The 21,700-nt window shown below is 42.4% G+C and overlaps 1 protein-coding gene across 5 annotated transcripts in view; it reads left to right on the plus strand.

The window, feature by feature from the left end:
- Positions 1-21,700, plus strand: part of map3k4 (mitogen-activated protein kinase kinase kinase 4) — a 94,804-nt gene that overhangs the window by 71,581 nt on the left and 1,523 nt on the right. For 3 of the 5 annotated variants that reach the window (XM_038974864.1, XM_038974863.1, XM_038974866.1), the window contains exons 18-27: positions 3,374-3,517; positions 5,356-5,456; positions 5,768-5,851; positions 6,131-6,322; positions 6,565-6,635; positions 6,879-6,995; positions 11,507-11,666; positions 13,340-13,459; positions 14,869-14,975; positions 21,342-21,521. In XM_038974864.1, the coding sequence (XP_038830792.1) occupies positions 3,374-3,517; positions 5,356-5,456; positions 5,768-5,851; positions 6,131-6,322; positions 6,565-6,635; positions 6,879-6,995; positions 11,507-11,666; positions 13,340-13,459; positions 14,869-14,975; positions 21,342-21,521 (1,276 nt within the window). Of the gene's footprint in view, positions 1-3,373; positions 3,518-5,355; positions 5,457-5,767; positions 5,852-6,130; positions 6,323-6,564; positions 6,636-6,878; positions 8,228-8,628; positions 9,297-9,475; positions 9,695-10,108; positions 11,051-11,506; positions 11,667-13,339; positions 13,460-14,868; positions 14,976-21,341; positions 21,522-21,700 lie in introns of those variants that run through there. The other 2 variants (XR_005473593.1, XM_038974865.1) reach the window with 2 other exon arrangements.

Below are 21,700 nucleotides of genomic sequence, written 5' to 3' on the forward strand. Positions count from 1 at the left end.
GTATTGAGAAACTTTTGTTATTGACCAAATACTTATTTTCCACCATAATTTGCAAATAAATTCATACAAAATCCTACAAAAATCCTTTCTCATTTTGTCTGTCATAGTTTAAGTGTACCTATGATGAAAATTACAGGCCTCTCTCATCTTTTTAAGTGGGAGAACTTGCACAATTGGTGGCTGACTAAATACTTTTTTGCCCCACTGTATGTACAGTGTGTTTTCCTGCATGTTCTAATATTCCTCATGTTCTCTGCTCTTGTACAGTAATTGATGGCTTTTAAATGTGTGTGTGTTTCTCATGTGTAACTTGTAACACATTTGGCTAGTAGGGATGGACATGAGTAATTGAGGACTGACTCAAGTGCTTGAACAGACGTCAAAGCTTGATCTTTAACCAGAGATGTCATTTTTTTCAAATACTGTAAAACTATTTGATGGAATGTGCTTTGTGGCTGCTTGAAAGGGCAAGTGAAACCACTCCCCCAAAAAATAGATTTTGTTTTGAAGACCACGTTAATTTGCTTTGAGTGTTCCATTTGTAAATGTGCATTTGAAGGGGCACAACAAAAAAGAAACCAAGCCAAGCATCATACCGTTCTTCTCCCTATAGTCCCTTTTCCATCTCTTTCACTCAATTGCGTTCTGTCCACTCTCTACACACATGCATGCTGAGTGCGCACACAAGCTCCCGTTAGGCCTACAAAAATAAATGTCTATTAAAAACGTATCTAAATGATGGGATACACAAGCTCCCGTTAGGCCTACAGAAATAAATGTCTATTAAAAACGTATCTAAATGATGGGATACACAAGCTCCCGTTAGGCCTACAGAAATAAATGCCTATAAAAACATATCTAACTGATGGGACACACAAGCTACTTTCCTTGCCAAATGACAACAGTTTTATCAACAAATGCAAAATGGACTGGTTGATTGAAGTAGGAAAATATGTTCCATCAACGAGCTGCAGTTTTGGAATAATTGTCCCTTCTATTTACCGCTTAAGGCTACTTTGAATTGCTAGTGCCATTTAGAGTTGGCTAGCCTAGACTATAACCCCCTAAACCTACACAGGTTCCACAGTGAAAAGACGCAAAAACATTAGTTTGATAAATACAGAGCATATTTTCATCAGAATCGTTAAGCCCAGGCCTACTCGTGATTCACAGATGTCGTTGCCGTAATTCGTGGCCGTAATTCATCATAAAAAATTATACTCGCCATTTGAGAACTGTTTCAAATTATCACTCCTTTGAGAATAACTTCCTGCACATCACTTCAAAGCGGCAAACTTTCTTCACACCTTATTTTATTACATGCTTTTTTACTATAAATTGGGTGTCTTGCCTGATAAGGGCTTGGGAAATAAGAGCGTCTCGTCTGCTAAATTAATAAAAAGGTTAATACGTTTATGCAGATTGTGTTCCATGATACAACCAGTTGATATTAGTTTCAATAATTTCATCTTAAATGGCACTTGCTTGACTGAATTAGTCACCCCTTGACTTTTTCCACATTTTGTGCCTCTATTCTACACACAATACCACACAGTGAAATTTTGTTTTAATGCTGAAATGTTTTGAGTCAGTAAATATTCAAACCCTTTGTTATTACAAGCCTAAATACGTTCAGGAGTAAAAATCACAAGTTGCATGAACTCTGTATGCAATTATAGTGGTTAACCAGATTTTTGAATGATTACCCTGTCTCTGTACCCCACACATACAATTATATGTATAGTTCCACAGTCGAGTAGTGAATTTCAAGCACAGATTCAACCACAAAGACCATAGAGGTTTTCCATTGCCTCACAAAGAAGGGCACCTATTGGTAGATGGGTAAAAATAAAAGCAGTCACTGAATATCCCTTTGAGCATGGTAAAGTTATTAATTACACTTTGGTTGCTGTATCAATACACCCATTCACTATACAGGCATCCTTCCAAACTCAGTTTAATCACTGTGATAGGAGAAAACTGAAGATGGATGACTGTTGTAGTTACTCCACAATACTAACCTAGAGTGAGAAGGAACTCTGCACAGAGTACGCTAAAGTAATACTGCAAAAAAATGTGGCAAAGAAATTCACTTTTAGTCCTGAATAGTGTTATGTTTGGGGAAAATCCAACATCACTGAGTACCACTCTTCATATTTTCAAGCATGGTGGTGGCTGCATCATGTTATGGATATGCTCGTCATCGGCAAGGTTTAGGGAGTTTTTTGGGTTGACAAAAAGCAATGTAATAGAGCTAAGCACAAACAAAGTCCTAGATGAAAACCTGTTTGTCTGCTTTCCAGCAGACACTGGGAGACACATTCACCTTTCAGCTGGATAATAACCTAAAACTCAAGTCCAAATATACACTGGAGTTGCTTACCAAGACAACATTGAATGTTCCCAAGTGGCCGAGTTAGTTTTGACTTAAATCAGCTTGAACATCTATGGCAAGATTTCGAAATGGCTGTCTAGCAGTAATAGACTATCAACTTGACAGAGCTTGAAGAGTTTAAAAAATAATAATGGGCAAATATTGTACAATCCAAGAGTGCAAAGCTCTTAGAGACCCCAAAAAGACTCATAGCTATGATCGCTGCTAACATGTATTCACTCAGGGGGTTGAATACTTATCTAATCAAGAAAAATTAGCATTTTTTATTTTATTTTCAACTTTGACATTGGAGTATCCCGAGTGGCGCAGCGGTCTCTAGAAGCATCACTACAGACTCTGGTTCGTTCCCAGGCTGTGTCACAACAGGCCGGATCGGTAGTCCCATAGGGCGGTGCACAATCGGCTGTCATCGTAAATAAGGATTTGTTCCTAACTGACTTGCCTCGTTAAATAAAATGTTGTGTGGGTTGTAAAGAATTAAATCAATTTTAATCCCAATTTGTAACACAACAAAATGTGGAAAAAGTTAAGGGGTGTGAATATTTTCTGAGGGCACTGTATATGGTGCAATTTAGCAATTAGGATTTGTTATCTGTAATGGTTATGCTAAATTAGGCATTGTCGGGCACTGTTGGCATAGGCAACACATTTCTTTCCAGTGCGGGCCTTGTGTTCTAAATATTTATTTTTTACAATTATTTGAGAACTTAAAAAAAAAAATCCTGCGACTATTCAAACAGTAAAAAAATGTAAAATGCTCATTCCTATTTGCTAGAGAGGGTATTACACCGAGTGAGTGTGTGATTGCCTGTGTGCGTGACTCTGTGTGTGTGTGTGTGTGTGTGTGTGTGTGTGTGTGTGTGTGTGTGTGTGTGTGTGCATTTGTGTTGAGAATGAGTGCCCCTGTATCTGACACACACACCCTCATCTCAATGGCGCTCCCCAGAGATCCTCAGTGTGTTTTTGTCACCACCACAGCTCTAGGAGTCTCCCCTGCGACCTACGGACCCAGCTGTGTCTACCTACCGGCCCCCGCCCAGTCCCCGCCCCTCAGACCCCAGGCCCCGCCCCCGGGGAACACAGCCCATCCAAAGCACCTGGGTCCACCCCCAATGACGTCAGGTAGCCCCACCCCCCCTAAGTTTCAGTACCTACCAAGTACTACTTGGGTTGTGAAAGTGCCCAGGTTTTTCCAGAAATCCTGTTTGTAGGATCCCGGAATCATGAGGGAATAAGCAGGCAGGGAATCCTCCAACCGGGTTCTCTGTAAGGACCACCCACTGTCAACCCAGGGCACCCCAGCAACAGGCTGATATCCCATATCCCACTTCCAAAATATTCCACCGGAGGTTCAGGTTGTCATGCTCCCTGTGGTTTACCCTGCACCCCTGTCATGCCGTCTCTGTTTGGAGCGAACCTTGAGTAGCATGTTCTGCATGCTCATCCAGATGTATTGGCTTTGACCGTTTTGTTTTGCCTATGACAGAGATCTGCATTGATTTGAAAAGACTGCTATAAAACACAATATGAAAACTACACTTTTATAAGGGCAATCCTTTAAAGGGATACTTCACTCAAATGTGTTACCTAACTCTGAATGCAGTCTACGGATATAGAGAGACCTTAATCCACACTTTTGTTTTGTCCACCTAGCCAGTGTCACACAACACAATACACATTTTCTCCAACTCTCTCATAGTGTGAGAGATGGAAACACAACAGCATGCTAGCTACCTCCTCATGGAGAGGAGAAAAGAGGGCGGGTTCAGGTTAGTGTTTTTTATCATGAATCTTGTTCTGGAGGCATCTCTGCAGTGGTCACTAGCTGTCACAGCCAAAAAGTCATAAAATCAGTTTTTAACCCTACTCTTAACAACTGCTAACCTTAAATTAAGACAAAGCACTTTTTTTTTGTTCATGGATTTTTACAATGTAGACAATTTTGACTGCAGCTGGCTTAAGGGGAAATTGCTCAGTTCTGCCTCTAGGATGACACTCATGACAATAAACATCAACCTGCAGTGTGAGTTACTCTGCTATTAATCCATATTAATAGTGTGGCCTTTCTTTGATTCTAATCATCTGATGCCTCGCTTTTCATAATATTTGTCTTGTTTGGTGTCAGTCCTATTGGAATGAAAGCATGTGTTCTGACATCTGACCTGTCTGTTTGACCTTTTAAACCTTTAGTATGAAGGTCAGCTTTGATGGGCACATAGACATATCATCTAGGGTTCTATTTCTATGGTGGTGGGGTTGAGAGGTTTGGATGTAGAACACAGGAGGTTGGTGGCACATTAATTGGGGAGGATGGGCTTGTGGTAATGGTTGGAGCGGAATCTCTGGAATGGTATCAAATACATGGTTTCCATGGTTTCCATGTGTTTCATGCCATTCCATTCACTCTATTCCAGACATTATTATGAGCTGTATGTATGTCATGTTCCGCCAGCTCAATAATCACAAACCTCCCTTTGAAAGCGAGAGGACTATCTTCATTAAGAAGACTTTACATTTTTGGGGGGACTGATATTGGTTGACCACTGATCCCAGATCTGGTTGAACTGTCTCGCCACTATCATGGCACCACAATAACCATAGGAGGCACTAACAGATCTGGAACCAGCCTAGTCTGGGACCTGAGGGCTGTACTTCAAACCAGGATCAAGGAGTTAGGGGGCTAACTTGCCTAAATATTCTCATACAACTTTTACTGTTTTAGTAAGATAAGCTTGAAATGGGCATGGTTTGAGGTTTAATTGATTCAACAAACACATCTAAGCTTTGCTTTTTTTATGAACCAGAAAACCAGTAGTTATTTCTGGTTGCTTATCAAAGTTAGCTAACTTAATTGATTCTGCTTTGTAGTATACCCCTCTGATGCCTGACAACTCAGGTATATTGAGTTCTTTGTAGTTGATCCTAGTTAAATTGCACTGCGCTTGCCTCTCCCTGTGCAGAGGGGCCAACCTCCACGAGAACGACAGGCTGTCGTCTGTAGCAGCCGAGCTGCAGTTCAAGTCTCTGAGCCGACACTCCAGTCCCACTGATGACAGGGAAGGTATTGAGTTAACTGCATTCTGCATAATTGATGTAGTTCCGTCCTTGAGCTGTTCTTGTCTATTAATGTTCTGTATTATGTCATGTTTCATGTGGACCCTAGGAAGAGTAACAGCTAATGGGGATCCTAATAAAATACCAAATAGCATAATCCAGTCTTTACGACTGTGAACAAGGATGAAATAAAATGCATCTGGATTGGAAAGTAGGAGTTGTCACTTCACCTGTGTATGGTTTTTCTGACTTGACATGGCTCCCATCTTACTGCTTGTCTGTGTAATCTCCTCGCTCTCACTCACTCCCACACATCAGAACCCTCCTATCCTAAGGGAGGAGACCCCAGCAGCACGGCCAGGAGAAGCTGGGAGCTCCGCACTTTCATCAGCCAATCAAAAGGTGAGAATGATGAGGGGGGTAAGAGAGGGGTTGCAAGTTCAAACCAAAGGTCGTGTCGGGATGACTGCTGGCGATGGGAGAGTTGCTGGTACCAAGTCCTAGGTGCCATCTCTTGCCATTGATCAAGGCACTTTACCTCTAAACTGCTCCAGAATAGAGTATAGAGTGGGTCTGTTCTATGCATTCCCATTCCCCACCTTTACCCTAAGACAATTGAAAAAGTGTCCTGGTCTGTTTTTATGTCTCTCCATTCCTAACACAGTCTTCTATATCCCTCAGACACGGCAGCCAGACAGAGCCCCATGGAAGCTGTACGTCGCTCCATACGCTCCTTCGAGGACAAACGCTACGCAGTCATGAAGCAGAGGAACATCATTGGCCAGGTGTGCCACACCCCCAAGTCCTACGACAACGTCATGCACGTCGGCCTCCGCAAGGTCACCTTCAAGTGGCAGAGGGGCAACAAGATAGGTATGTACTGTACACCCCATTGGCTCCCTATTCCCTTTATAGTGCACTATTTTTGGCCAGAGCCTCAACTGAACCTGTGTCTCCCCCAAATGAAACCCTATCCTCTGTATTCCCCATGAGGCCCTAGCCAACAGTTGTGCACAATAAAGGGAATATGTTGCCATTTCCGATTTTCCCTGGAGTAGGCCCTCGTTTGTCATGCCCATGGTGTTTGATCATCTGTGACTTGTCTCCCTCTACAGGTGAGGGCCAGTATGGCAAGGTGTACACCTGCATCAATGTGGACACTGGAGAACTCATGGCTATGAAGGAGGTAGGTGGCCATGACCTCACAAAGGCTTTTGTAGTGTTATGAATGTTGGTGCAAGAGTCTAGCGGCATATAACATGTGTGCGGGCTTCCATTAATTTATTATTAAAGGAGAAGGCCCTGAATTGAAAAGGTAATGTTTATTTTACTTTGCCGCCAATTAACATCCATTCATACTGTAGTAAAGCCTATCAACATTCTTCATACATTTTACTATACTTTTTTAAATGTTTATTTTCCTGATCAGATCCGGTTCCAGCCGAATGACCATAAGACGATAAAGGAGACAGCAGATGAGTTGAAGATCTTTGAGGGCATCAAACACCCCAACCTGGTCCGCTACTTTGGTGTTGAGCTGCATCGGGTAAGAGCAGGGTTGAAATTAACACGCTCCAAATGCGGGTAGATTTTCTGTTTGGCGAGTAAATCTCAGAAGGCTATCCGCCACACTGGCGGGTAAATGTTTGTACCAAAATAGTCATGTAATAAAATATCTGGCATGATGTCTCAGGAAATGACTCATGTTTGCCAGTCACAGACCATCTCTAGTGCTCCTAGTTTCGCGGCGCTGTTCACCGTACAGGACATCAGCTACTCGACATCGCTCACTTGCCATGGGTCTGCTGCTTGCTACCGTTCATTAAATAGCTGTTGTGGCGACATTTACCTGGAGTAAGCCAACCTTTGAAACGAAAACACACAGACTAAAAGGAGGACAAATCACATAAAAAAATAAAGTTTGATGAGTAATGGAGGTTTGGAGATAAAGGAGTTTCAAGAGGCTGGCTACAGTATGATGCTGAGGCTGTGGTGATGAGTTGTTCTGTGTGTCACCAGTATGCTAAAGATAAAAGCAGAAACAACTCATTTGTCATCAGAAATAAAACAATGAAGCTGGAGAACATTCATGTCCATGAACGCAGCAAGTGTCATGTCCATGAACGCAGCAAGTGTCATGTCCATGAACGCAGCAAGTGTCATGTCCATGAACGCAGCAAGTGTCATGTCCATGAACGCAGCAAGTGTCATGTCCATGAACGCAGCAAGTGTCATGTCCATGAACGCAGCAAGTGTCATGTCCATGAACGCAGCAAGTGTCATGTCCATGAACGCAGCAAGTGTCATGTCCATGAACGCAGCAAGTGTCATGTCCATGAACGCAGCAAGTGTCATGTCCATGAACGCAGCAAGTGTCATGTCCATGAACGCAGCAAGTGTCATGTCCATGAACGCAGCAAGTGTCATGTCCATGAACGCAGCAAGTGTCATGTCCATGAACGCAGCAAGTGTCATGTCCATGAACGCAGCAAGTGTCATGTCCATGAACGCAGCAAGTGTCATGTCCATGAACGCAGCAAGTGTCATGTCCATGAACGCAGCAAGTGTCATGTCCATGAACGCAGCAAGTGTCACATTGCCTATGTGTCTGTGTCCCGGACTCAATCGTGTCCCGGAGCCTCTCCTCCTGACACCCTCTGTGACGGCGCTCATGGCAATGTCAGAGCAGACCAGCACGAAGTTGAAGATACTGTTTAGGACTGTACATGCCATTGGCAAGAAGACGAGACCACTTTCTGACTTCAAGTGGATGTGTGAGTAAGTGAAAATGTTGTTACTCTTGTAGCTTGACTAGTACTTCTGTAGCTAGTTTTTTGAAGTCTATTTAGCAGACATGGTCCAGGTTATTTCTCAGCTCTTGATAAGCTTTAGTTCACCTCCAAATAGTGTATAAATACCATAACATTATAGGCCTACTGATGCTGACATGGATCTCCATGCTTTCCTATGGCTCTAACATTCTATTTCAATGTTTGTCTCTATTTCAATGTTTGTCTCCAGATGCTGTTTACATTTTAAAGCATTGACACAATTGACTTTACCAGCCTTAGTGTTGATCCTTAAGTTAACAAAGGGTAGAAGGCTAATTTAGCACAATCAACTGCCAGCTATATTGGATAATATGGTTGTATAATTAATTTGATGTTTGATTTTTGCAGTTTGGATGAAAAAACAAGGAATCGCTGTGGACTCAACATATAGAAATGAGAAGCAGGCCAAAGAGTTTATGCACCATATTGCAGAGGTGGAGAGAAACAGCATCAGAGAGAATATGAAAAACACTACATTTCTCTCCGTCATGTCAGATGGCTCCACAGACAGTTCTGTGAAAGAGGAGTTAGTTTATGTCAGATTCTGTCATAAGGGCAAGATCGAGTCAAAGTTTGTTGGCATCAAGTCGGTGAAGAAGGCAGTAAGCAACGCCGTCAGTGCCATCATGGAGGGAGTGTGTGATGAGTGGGGGAGCAAGTTATTCGCTCTGGGAACAGATGGAGCTGCTGTGATGACCGGAGCCAAGAATGGTGTGGTCAGCCGACTGAAGGGGGACAGGGCCTACATCATCGGAATCCACTGTATGGCACACCGCCTTCAACTGACCTTTTCTGATGCCATCCGGTCCAACGTGATGTTTCAGAAAGTAGAAGACCTCAGTGGGCTCTACACCAGTCCACTGAACAGTGAAAACCTGGTAAACAGCTTCCAGGCTCTTGGGCACACACCACTGGTGCCCACCAGAATTGGCGGGACCCGATGGGTAGGACACCTATTGCGTGCACTGGACCATGTCCTGCGAGGTTACCAGGGGCGTGTCCAGCACCTGAAACAGGTAGTGGCTCTAGATTGCTATGCTAAGTACTCCAGAAGTCATCATATGTAATGTCCAGTAAACAACAACAAACACGGTTACAATGCTTTATGCACTGATAAAATGTCATATCTAATTACGTTTTTTTTGGACAGCAATTAATTGTCTATTTGTGTGTCTTTGTTCTTTATGTATTTCAGATTCAATCTGCTGATGCCCAAAATGTCTGAGGTGTCCAGCAGGCCAAGGCCAGGAAATACTACAGTACTGCGAGGGAGGCTGTTATCCGCTTCTGTGGCTTCCTGCATGACACACTAACACATCTGAGCAGCCTGTCTGCAGAGGTCCACCATCACCATAGCAGAAGCCCACAGCTCCTTGTGCTCAACACAGGCATTACTTAAGAAGTACAAAACCAGGTATGTTTATTTAAGCTGCAATAAGAACTACTTACCTTAAGAGAGGAAAATTCTGAAAGGATGGTAAAATGAGCCTGTTATCATCAGAGAAGGACCCATGATGGCCACAATGACCAACAGATATGAGGGAATTTGGCTGGCCAGAGGTGACAGCAAGACCCTCGTCACATCACATGACAAAATACTTGACAAGCTAGTGGAGAGTATGACTGACAGGTTCCAGGACACCAGTGTAGGGGTCCTGTGTGCCACCAAGCTGGTCAGCTTCACCAACTGGCCAGAGTCAGGAGATGCAGCAGCAGGTTAATTTATGTTTTGTATTACAGGGTGGTTAGGTTCAGGTTCATGATCATATTTTTATAGTTTGAGAATTAAAACTGCATGATCTTGTTGTAATGTATACAATGATTCTAGATTTTGGTGACACTGAACTGGAAACCCTGGTGGACCACTTCAAGCCTGTCCTGGAGACCTCTGGCATCCATGTTGAAAGGATCCCTGACCAGTGGACTGTCCTGAAGGTGCTGATGTACCAAGAGCCCCAGTCCCCTGCAGAAGATGTCCTGGTTCTGTGTCAACAGCAGCCATCAGCAGTCCTGCCCTGATGTGCTGGCATTGGTTGACCTGGTCCTGTCCTTCCCTGCCTCCACAGCTGAATGTGAAAGAGTTTTTAATACCATGAAACAGATGAAAACCGATTGGCGGTCTAACCTAAAGTCTGATACACTGTCAGATCTCTTTATGTTCCAGCTGTCCTCTCCAGAGATCAGGGAGTATGATCCGATAAAAGCTGTGATGCTGTGGCACCAGGACTCTGTCAGGAGTAGGAGGACTTCATAGACCGTGCAAAGAGGGTGATTGCAGTAGAGAGTGAGGAGTCTGAGGAGGTTTAAGTTTATTAAAATGATTAAGCATCTGATAGGTTTACAAAACCTTCAAATGTACTGTTATGTTTGATCCTTAAGTACTTTTAATAGCAAATACTAAAGTAGAATTTTGAATTCAAGACTTGTTGTATTCAGGCTGGGAAATTAAATCTAGCCACAGTCAAAATTAACCAGCGTCTGATAAGTCTCTATTTTACCTGTATTTTATCAGGGTATTTCTACTCAAAGTAAAGGATTTGTAGACCTGTTTCCCCTTTGTATCAGTTCTACTGCACTTCTCATAATTGTATCTTACCATTGTTGTTGCCCTGTTTTGACTTCAACATACTCTTATTCATTGTATCTGATATGTTTGGTTTATTTCATTGGGTGCCCACTGTTTGGTGTTTTTTCACTCTGTACTGCACTTTTGGTCAACTACAGTTGTTTTTAAACGTGCTCTACAAATAAACTGATCAATATATTAAAATAATTTTGTTTCAAATTTTGCTCTGGAGTCTTAAGTTATTATGTTGAATACAAACTTATCTCAGTGAAATGTACTGAAATTAATGTATATGTGACACAAAAAGGCAATTCATTATTTTGCCTGGTAAAAACATATGCTTGGCAGGTGAGCCAAAAAGTTATTTTCTTGAGACTGGGTAAGAGCATGCGTGTATGGGTTACAAAATTCTAGAAACTTTCCCTGGCTTTTCAGAAATTCTAGTTGGAGGTTCCCAGAATTAAGAGGGAATCCTCCAACCAGAATTTCTGAAAAGCCAGCGAACTTTGGGAAAGTTTCAAAGTTCGGTTCAATTTCAGTTAGTCTGTGTAAGAATGAGATGAAACCACGTATGAATGGGCTTTATCGGTTTGGATGTATGCATTACCTGTCTACATGCTACATAAATAGTATTTGTCTGATTGTGTGTCCCCCCACCAGGAGGAGATGTACATCTTCATGGAGTACTGTGATGAGGGGACCCTGGAGGAGGTGTCCAGGCTTGGCCTACAGGAACACGTCATCAGGCTGTACAGCAAACAGACCACCACGGCCATCAACGTGCTCCACGAACACGGCATCGTGCACCGAGACATCAAGGGTCAGTTAGCAGTCAGCACTTCTCTCTAGCTTACTGTTGGTCTAGTCAAATCAAATTTTGTTTGTCACATGCTTTGTAAACAACAGGTGTAGATTAACAGTGAAATGCTTACGGTCCCTTCCCAACAATGCAGAGAGAAAGAAAATAGAGAAATAATAGTAGCAGTAATGAACAGTAGCAGCAGCAGCATATGTGATGAGTCAAAGTTGGTGCAGAAAGGGCCAATGCAGAAAATCTGAGAAGCTATTTGGTTAACTATTTAGCATTCTCATGGCTTGGTAGCAGAAGCTGTTCATGGTCCTGATGGTTTCAGACTTGGTGCATCAGTACCACTTGCTGTGCGGTAGCAGAGAGAACAGTCTAACTTCGGTGGTTAGAGATTTTTAGGGCCTTCCTCTGACACCGCATAGTATAGAGGTCCTAGTTGGCAGGGAGCTCGGCCCGAGTGATGTACTGGGCCATACGCACTACCCTCGTTAATGCCATGCAAATCAAATGTATTTATATAGCCTTCTTACATCAGCTGATATCTCAAAGTGCTGTACAGAAACCCAGCCTAAAACCCCAAACAGCAAGCAATGCAGGTGTAGAAGCACGGTGGCTAGGAAAAACTCCCTAGAAAGGCCAAAATCTAGGAAGAAACCTAGAGAGGGGTGGCCAGTCCTCTCTGCAGTCAGATGCCAAGCAGTTGCCATGCCAAGCGGTGACGCAGCCGGTCAAGATGCTTTCAGTGGTGCAGCTAAAAACCTTTTTGATGATCTGAGGGCCCATGACAAATCTTTTCAGCCTCCTGAGATCCTTAATGATGTGCACACCAATCAACTTGAAGTTCTCGACCCGCTCCACTACAGTCTGTGGATTGTGGCGTTTCCTGTAGTCCACAATCTGCTCCTTTGTCTTGCTGACCTTGAGGGAGAGGATTTGTCATATAGTCGGCAAATTTAATGATGGTGTTGGAGTCATGCGTGGCCACGCAGTCTTGGGTGAACAGAGAGTACAGGAGGGGACTGAGCATGCACCCCTGAGAGGCCCCCGTGTTCAGGGTCAGCGTGGCGGATGTGTTGTTTACTTTCACAACCTGGGGGCGGCCCGTCAGGAAGTCCACGATTCAGTTGCAGAGGGAGGTGTTCAGTCCCAGGGTCCTTAGCTTGAGGGCACTATGGTGTTGAACGCTGAGCTGTAGTCAATGAACAGCATTTGCACGTAGGTGTTTCTTTTGTCCATGTGGGAAAAGGAAGTGTGGAGTGCAATAGAGATTGCATGATCTGTTGGGGCGGTATGCAAATTGGAGTCCAGGGTGTCTGGGATGACGGTGTTGTGTGCCATGACCAGCCTTTCAAAGCTACAGATGTGAGTGCTATGGTCTCAAGTCAATGTCAGGGCTATGCAGGCACCTTATTAATCAGTTCATGCATTTTAGCATTAGTGAAATTGGCTGGGGGTTTAAAGCTATCATAATTCTGAGATTTAGTCATCAAACCTTCCTGTGCCTCCAGTATCATTGACGCAGCAGGAGTAATTGATCTCACTGACTCTATGAATCCACTCTCCCTCTCCATGCTTCTCTCACTACTCCTGCCCTTGTTATCCTTGTCTCAATGTGACTTCTCTGGTTAAATCAATCAAAATCACTCTCTTGGCCTCTTTGTCACCGTTCCCCCTCTCTACCATAGGAGCCAACATCTTCCTGACGTCGTCCGGCCTGATCAAGCTGGGGGACTTTGGCTGTTCGGTGAAGCTGAACAATGCACAGACCATGCCCGGAGAGGTTAACAGCACCATGGGCACGGCAGGTGAGGGAGCCACATAAATCCAATAGTACTTCAGTTTTAAATGTCCATCTTCCTGAAAATGTCTGACAACCTACCTCTTCAAAAAACAAAAAGTATATTTTTTGGGGCCAGAGAGGGTGTGGTATAAGGCCAATATACCACGGCTAAGGGCTGTTCTTAGACACAACGCAACATGCCTTATTGCTATTTTAAACTGGTTACCAACATAATTAGAGCAGTAAAAATAAAAGTGTTGTCATACCCGTGGTATATGGTCTGATATACCACAGATGTCAGCCAATAAGCATTCAGTGCTCAAAGCACCCAGTTTATAATGAATAATACACAACACCCTTGCCTTCCTTGCACAAACACCTGCACTTTGCTGACAGCAGCTTTGAGGAAAAGTTTTGACTTACTATGACTGATAAATAATATGGTCGGTCCATGCTATCCAGGGTCCTTGGGACCTCACTAACCCATTTTTGAAGTTGGCATTTAAAATGTTTAGTGTTAGGGTAAAGATGGGAGTTGGTGTTTAGGGTAGAGACGTCCCGAGGATCCTGGATAGCATTGACCGTGATAATGTGCTTGTTCTCACCTAGCTACCTTAAAGATGAATGAACTAACTGTAAGTCGCTCTGGGTAAGAGCGTCTGCTAAATCATGTTCAAGGCCAGATCTCCAAATATATATTTGTTTTAATTATTACCTTGAACATGAGCCTGGAAGTCTCACAGGGATATTGGTATCCACAGCAATCCACCAGTTACATGTTTCAACTCAATACTTCTTGTTCCCCGAAAATGACATAAATGCACTGTACTTTAAGCTTTAAAACTTCTAAGTTTGTTCTCTGCCTAATTTGTTTTAGAATTGCAGGATACTAGCTTTATCTGCAACAACAAAAAAATGTCTGTCCATGACAAAATATGTAGAATTACAGGAAATTAGCTGGAAATGTTCTCTCCAATGCCAAGAGGCGGGCCTTTAAAATGTTTCTTCTCAGGGCTCGAGACCTATGCCTGAGACTTGATTCGTCCAGCCATGCACTGCCGAAGTAAAACTCCTTGTATGCTATTTTTATTTTACTCGAGTTGTGTTCTGATTATAAGGGGGTCCCTGAGGAGTTTGCTATGAAAAAGTTTCCCTGTGCTAAATTACTCAAATGTAATGTCACCACCCGTTGGCACCAGCAGGGTCACTATTTCTCTTCTGATGAAAGGACTCACAAGAGGCAATGTGAGTCTAGCCATACCTGTGCTCCTTTGTCATTGTTGTGTTGTATCTCTGTTTAATCTCCCTGCTGTACAGTTGTCAATGTCTACACAAGAATGGAGAATGTCATGTATTCTGTGCATTTGTAAGTTCAAAAGATCATTGCTTGCCTAGTTGCGTTAACCTGCTGTTTTCCTACTCTCTCTTCATTAGCATATATGGCACCTGAGGTCATTACCAGGGCAAAGGGCGAAGGTCACGGACGAGCAGCCGACATCTGGAGTCTGGGATGTGTCCTCATAGAGATGGTGACTGGGAAAGTAAGAATGCATACACACACTCTCTCTGTCTACACTCAAGAGGAACTTTGAGCTGACATTTAACCACAATGGTCCTCATACCATCCATCTTGTTTCCCCCCTTGGTTCTAGCATATCTGCTACTATCTCTACTACTATCTCTACTACTATCACTACTACTACCACTACTACTATCACCACTACTACTACTACTACTATCACTACTACTACTATCACTACTACTACTACTATCACCACTACTACTACTACTACTATCACCACTGCTACTACTACTACTACTACTGTTAAGTTCATGTTTTAAGTATCCCTATATTTCTGTTATTACGGGGCTATCACTCAGTCAAGAGTGAGCATGCGCAGGAAGTCTAGTCGTTGTTGGACCTAGCCTGGAGTGTAATGGCTACCTTGTAGTGTGTTCATATAGTAGAGTAAACTTTGTTAAACTGGAACCTTGTCGTTGTGTCATTTCGAATTAACAACTACAACTATTACTACTACAACTATTACTACTACAGCTATTACTACTACAACTATCACCACTACTACTACTACTACAACTATCACCACTACTACTACTACAACTATCACCACTACTACTACTACTACAACTATCACTACTACTACGACTACTATCACTACTACTACGACTACTATCACTACTACTACGACTACTATCACCACTACTACGACTACTATCACCACTACTACGACTACTATCACCACTACTACGACTACTATCACCACTACTACGACTACTATCACCACTACTACGACTACTATCACCACTACTACGACTACTATCACCACTACTACGACTACTATCACCACTACTACGACTACTACAACTATTACTACTACTACTACAACTATCAGCACTACGACTACTACTATCACTACTACTACTATCACTACTACTATCACTACTACTATCACGACTACGACTACTACTATCACGACTACTACTATCACGACTACTACGACTACTACTACTATCACCACTACGACTACAACTATCACAACTACTACTATCACCACTACTACTATCACGACTACTACTATCACGACTACGACTACTACTACAACTATCACCACTACTACTACAACTACAACTATCACCACTACTACGACTACTACTATCACCACTACTACTACAACTATCACCACTATCACTACCACTATCACTACTATTACCACTACTATTACCACTACTACTACTACTATTACCACTACTACTACTACTATCACCACTACTACTACTACTACTACTATCACCACTACTACTACTACTACGACTACTATCACTACTACTACTACAATTACTACTACTACTACTACTACAACTATCACCACTACTACAACTATCACTACTACGACTACTATCACCACTACTATCACCACTACTACTACTACTACAACTATTACTACTACAACTATCAGCACTACGACTACAACTATCAGCACTACGACTACTACTATCACTACTACTACTATCACTACTACTATCACGACTACGACTACTACTATCACTACTACTACTACTATCACGACGACTACTACTACTACAACTATCACCACTACTACTACGACTACAACTATCACCACTACGACTATCACGACTACTACTATCACGACTACGACTACTACTACAACTATCACCACTACAACTATCACCACTACTACTACTACTACAACTATCACCACTACTACTACAACTATCACCACTATCACTACCACTATCACTAATATTACCACTACTACTACTACTACTACTATCACCACTACTACTACTACTATCACCACTACTACGACTACTATCACCACTACTACTACAACTATTACTACTACAACTATCACCACTACGACTACAACTATCACCACTACGACTACAACTATCACCACTACGACTACTACTATCACCACTACTACTACGACTACTATCACCACTACTACAACTATTACTACTACTACGACTACTATCACTACTACTACTACTACGACTACTATCACTACTACTACGACTACTACTACTACGACTATCACCACTACTACTACTACTACAACTATTACTACTATTACTACTATCACCACTACTATTACTACTATCACCACTACTATTACTACTACTACTACAACTATCACCACTACTACTACAACTATCACTACTACTACTATCACGACTACTACGACGACGACTACTACAACTACAACTATCACCACGACGACTACTACAACTATCACCACTACAACTATCCCTACAACTATCACCACTACTACTACTACTACTACAACTATTACTACTACAACTATCAGCACTACGACTACTACTATCACTACTACTATCACGACTACTACTATCACTACTACTATCACGACTACTACTACCACTACTACTACTATCACGACTACTACTACTACGACTACTACTACTACTACTACTACTACGACTACAACTATCACCACTACTACTACGACTACAACTATCACCACTACGACTACTACTATCACGACTACTACTATCACGACTATCACGACTACTACTACTACAACTATCACCACTACTACTACAACTACAACTATCACCACGACTACTACTACTACTATCACCACTACTACTACAACTATCACCACTATCACTACCACTACTATTACCACTACTACTACTGCTACTACTACTACGACTACTATCACCACTACTACTACTACTATCACTACTACTACTACTATCACCACTACTACTACTGCTACTACTACTACGACTACTATCACCACTACTACTACAACTATTACTACTACAACTATCACCACTACGACTACAACTATCACCACTACTACTACGACTACAACTATCACCACTACTACTACGACTACAACTATCACCACGACTACTATCACCACTACTACTACAACTACTATCACCACTACTACTACGACTACTATCACCACCACTACTACGACTACTATCACTACTACTACGACTACTATCACTACTACTACTACGACTACTATTACTACTATCACCTACTATTACTACTACTACTACTACAACTATTACTACTACTACTACAACTATCACCACTACGACTACTACTATCACTACTACTACTATCACGACTACTACGACGACTACTACTACTACAACTATCACCACGACGACTACTACAACTACAACTATCACCACGACGACTACTACTACTACAACTATCACCACTACAACTATCCCTACAACTATCACCACTACTACTGCTACTACCACTACCACTATTACTACTACTATCACAACCACTATCACCACTACTACTACTACTACTACTACTACTATCACTACTAATATCACCACTACCGGTACTACTGCTACCACTACTACTGCCACCACTACTACTACTGCTACCACCACTACTACTATCACCACCACTATTACTACTACTACTATCACTACCACTATTACTACTACTATCACCACTACCACTACAACTATCCCTACTATCACTACTACCACTATCACCACTATCACTACTTCTATCACCACTACTACTACTATCACCACCACTATTACTACTACTATCACTACCATTATCACTACTACTATTACTACTATCACTACTACTACTACTACTATCACTACTACTAATATCACTATCACCACTACCGGTACTACTACTACCACTACTACTACCACCACTACTACTATCACCACCACTATTACTACTACTACTATCACTACCACTATCACTACTACTATTACCACTGTCACTACTATCACCACTACCACTACAACTATCCCTACTATCACTACTACGACTATCACTACCACTATCACCACTACCAACACTATCACCACTACTACTACTATTACCACTACTACTATCACTACCACTATTACTACTACTACTACTATCACTACCATTATTACTACTACTACTATCACCACTACTACAACTACTATCACTACTACTATCACCACTACTAATATCACTATCACCACTACCGGTACTACTACTACCACTACTACTGCTACCACCACTACTGCTACCACCACTACTACTATCACCACTACTACTAATCTCAGCAAAAAATAAATGTCCACTTTTCAGGACCATATCTTTCAAAGATAATTCGTAAAAATCCAAATAACTTCACAGACCTTCATTGTAAAGGGTTTAAACACTGTTTCCCATGCTTGTTCAAGGAACCATAAGCATTTAATGAACATACACCTGTGGAACGGTCGTTAAGACGGTAGGCATTTAAGGTCAGTTTTGAAAACTTAGGACACTAAAGAGGACTTTCTACTGACTCTGAAAAACACCAATAGAAAGATGCCCAGGATGCTCATCTGCGTGAACGTGCCATAGGCATGCTGCAAGGAGGCAACAACACCTGCACAGGATCGGTACATCCGAACATCACACCTGCGGGACAGGTACAGGATGACAACTGCCCGAGTTACACCAGGAACGCACAATCCCTCCATCAGTGTTCAGACTGTCCGCAAGAGGCTGGACTGAAGGCTTGTAGGCCTGTTGTCTGGTGAGGACCTGCCTTACATCACCGGCAACAACGTCACCTATGGGCACACACCCACCGTCGCTGGACCAGACAGGACTGGCAAAAAGTGCTCTTCACTGACGAGTCGCAGTTTTGTCTTAACATGGGGGATGGTCGGATTCGCGTTTATCATCGAAGGAATGAGCGTTACATCGAGGCCTGTACTCTGGAGCGGGATTGATTTGGAGGTGGAGGGTCAGTCGTGGTCTGGGGGCGTTGTCACAGCATCATCAGACTGAGCTTGTTGTCATTGCAGGCAATCTCAACGCTCTGCGTTGCAGGGAAGACGACATCCTCCCTCATGTCAGGATGACCCTCCAGCATGACAATGCCACCAGCCATACTGTTCGTTCTGTGTGATTTCCTGCAAGACAGGAATGTCAGTGTTCTGCCATGGCCAGCGAAGAGCCCGGATCTCAATCCCATTGAGCACTTTTGGGACCTGTTGGATCGGCGGGTGAGGGCTAGGGCCATTCCCCCTAGAAATGTCCAGGATCTTGCAGGTGCTTTGGTGGAAGAGTGGGGTAACATCTCACAGCAAGAACTGGCAAATCTGGTGCAGTCCATAATGCAGCTGTTGTACACCAGATACTGACTGTTACTTTTGATTTTGACCCCCCCTTTGTTCAGGGACACATTATTCAGTTTCTGTTAGTCACATGTCTGTGGAACTTGTTCCGTTTATGTCTGTTGTTGAATCTTATGTTCATACAAATATTTATATGTTACGTTTGCTGAAAATAAACGCTGTTGACAGTGAAAGGGAGTTTCTTTTTTGCTGAGTTTACTACAATTATCACCACTACTAGTAGCACTACTACTACTACTATCACCACTACTAGTACTACTATTATCACTACTATAACCACTATTGGTTCTATTGCTATCACTATTACAATTATCACCACTGCTATCACTACTACTAGTAGCACCACTACTAGTACTACTATTATCACCACTAGTGGTACTACTACTATCACGATCACTAGTACTACTACTATCACCACTATTATTATCACCACTATCACCACTACTACCACTATTGTTTCTTCTACTAGTATCATCACTACTACTATCAGCACTACCATTACAACTACTATTGTTTATATTATTACTACTAGTAGCACTCACTACTTCTGGTACTACTACTATCACCGCTTCTGGTGCTACTACTATTACTAGAAATATTACTATCGCCACCACTAATATTATACTATCATCACTATTACTATTATACTGTCACCACTACTTCTATTATTACTATTACTATCACCACTACTACTACTACAACCACTATTGTTTCTATTACTATCACTACTAGTAGCACTACCACTATCACAATTACTAATACTAGCACTACTACCACTAGCACCATTACTACTATTACACTACTGCTAGCATCACTACTAATAGCACCACTACTACTACCACTACTATTATTACTACTACTACTAGCATCATTACTACAACCACTACACTTGTTACTATTACTATGGTCACTACTACTACTATCACCACCACCACTATTAGTATCACTACTACTACTGCGTGAATGCGTCGGGGAAGTATACATCCATTGTTTTACAGGTATTCAAGGTTGTTTACATATGTCTTGAGACTGCATGTCCTCTTTTCTCTCACACTGTCTCGCTTTTTCTGTCTCCCTCTTCAATCCTCTGTCCCTCCCAAACTCTGTTTTGTATGTAGGCTGATGATTATGATTTCTCATCAAAATATCTAATCTAAACCCTGTGCATTTGCCTGCAGTTAAGCAGATTGAAAAGAAACATCTCAAGCCTTCTCCCCTCTCCCACCATGCAGAGGCCGTGGCACGAGTACGAGCACAACTTTCAGATCATGTACAAGGTGGGTATGGGCCACAAGCCCCCCATCCCAGAGAAGCTGTCCACAGAGGGGAAGGATTTCCTGGGTCACTGTCTGGAGAGCGAGCCCAAACAACGCTGGACTGCCAGTACACTGCTAGACCACCCATTCGTCAAGGTCAGAAACATTACATAAAAACATTGGACGTAGAGGTACTATAATGTGTACTAGATTGGCAAAACATGCATAAACACACGCACATACAGTTCAGTGCAAGGGAAGAGTGCATGTATGCAGAAACAGTCACATGGTAGTCTAGATTAAATGTGAAAAGGGGAATTTGGAGATCACATGTG

The sequence above is a fragment of the Salvelinus namaycush genome, chromosome 35 (assembly GCF_016432855.1).
Source record: "Salvelinus namaycush isolate Seneca chromosome 35, SaNama_1.0, whole genome shotgun sequence".
NCBI lineage: Eukaryota > Metazoa > Chordata > Actinopteri > Salmoniformes > Salmonidae > Salvelinus > Salvelinus namaycush.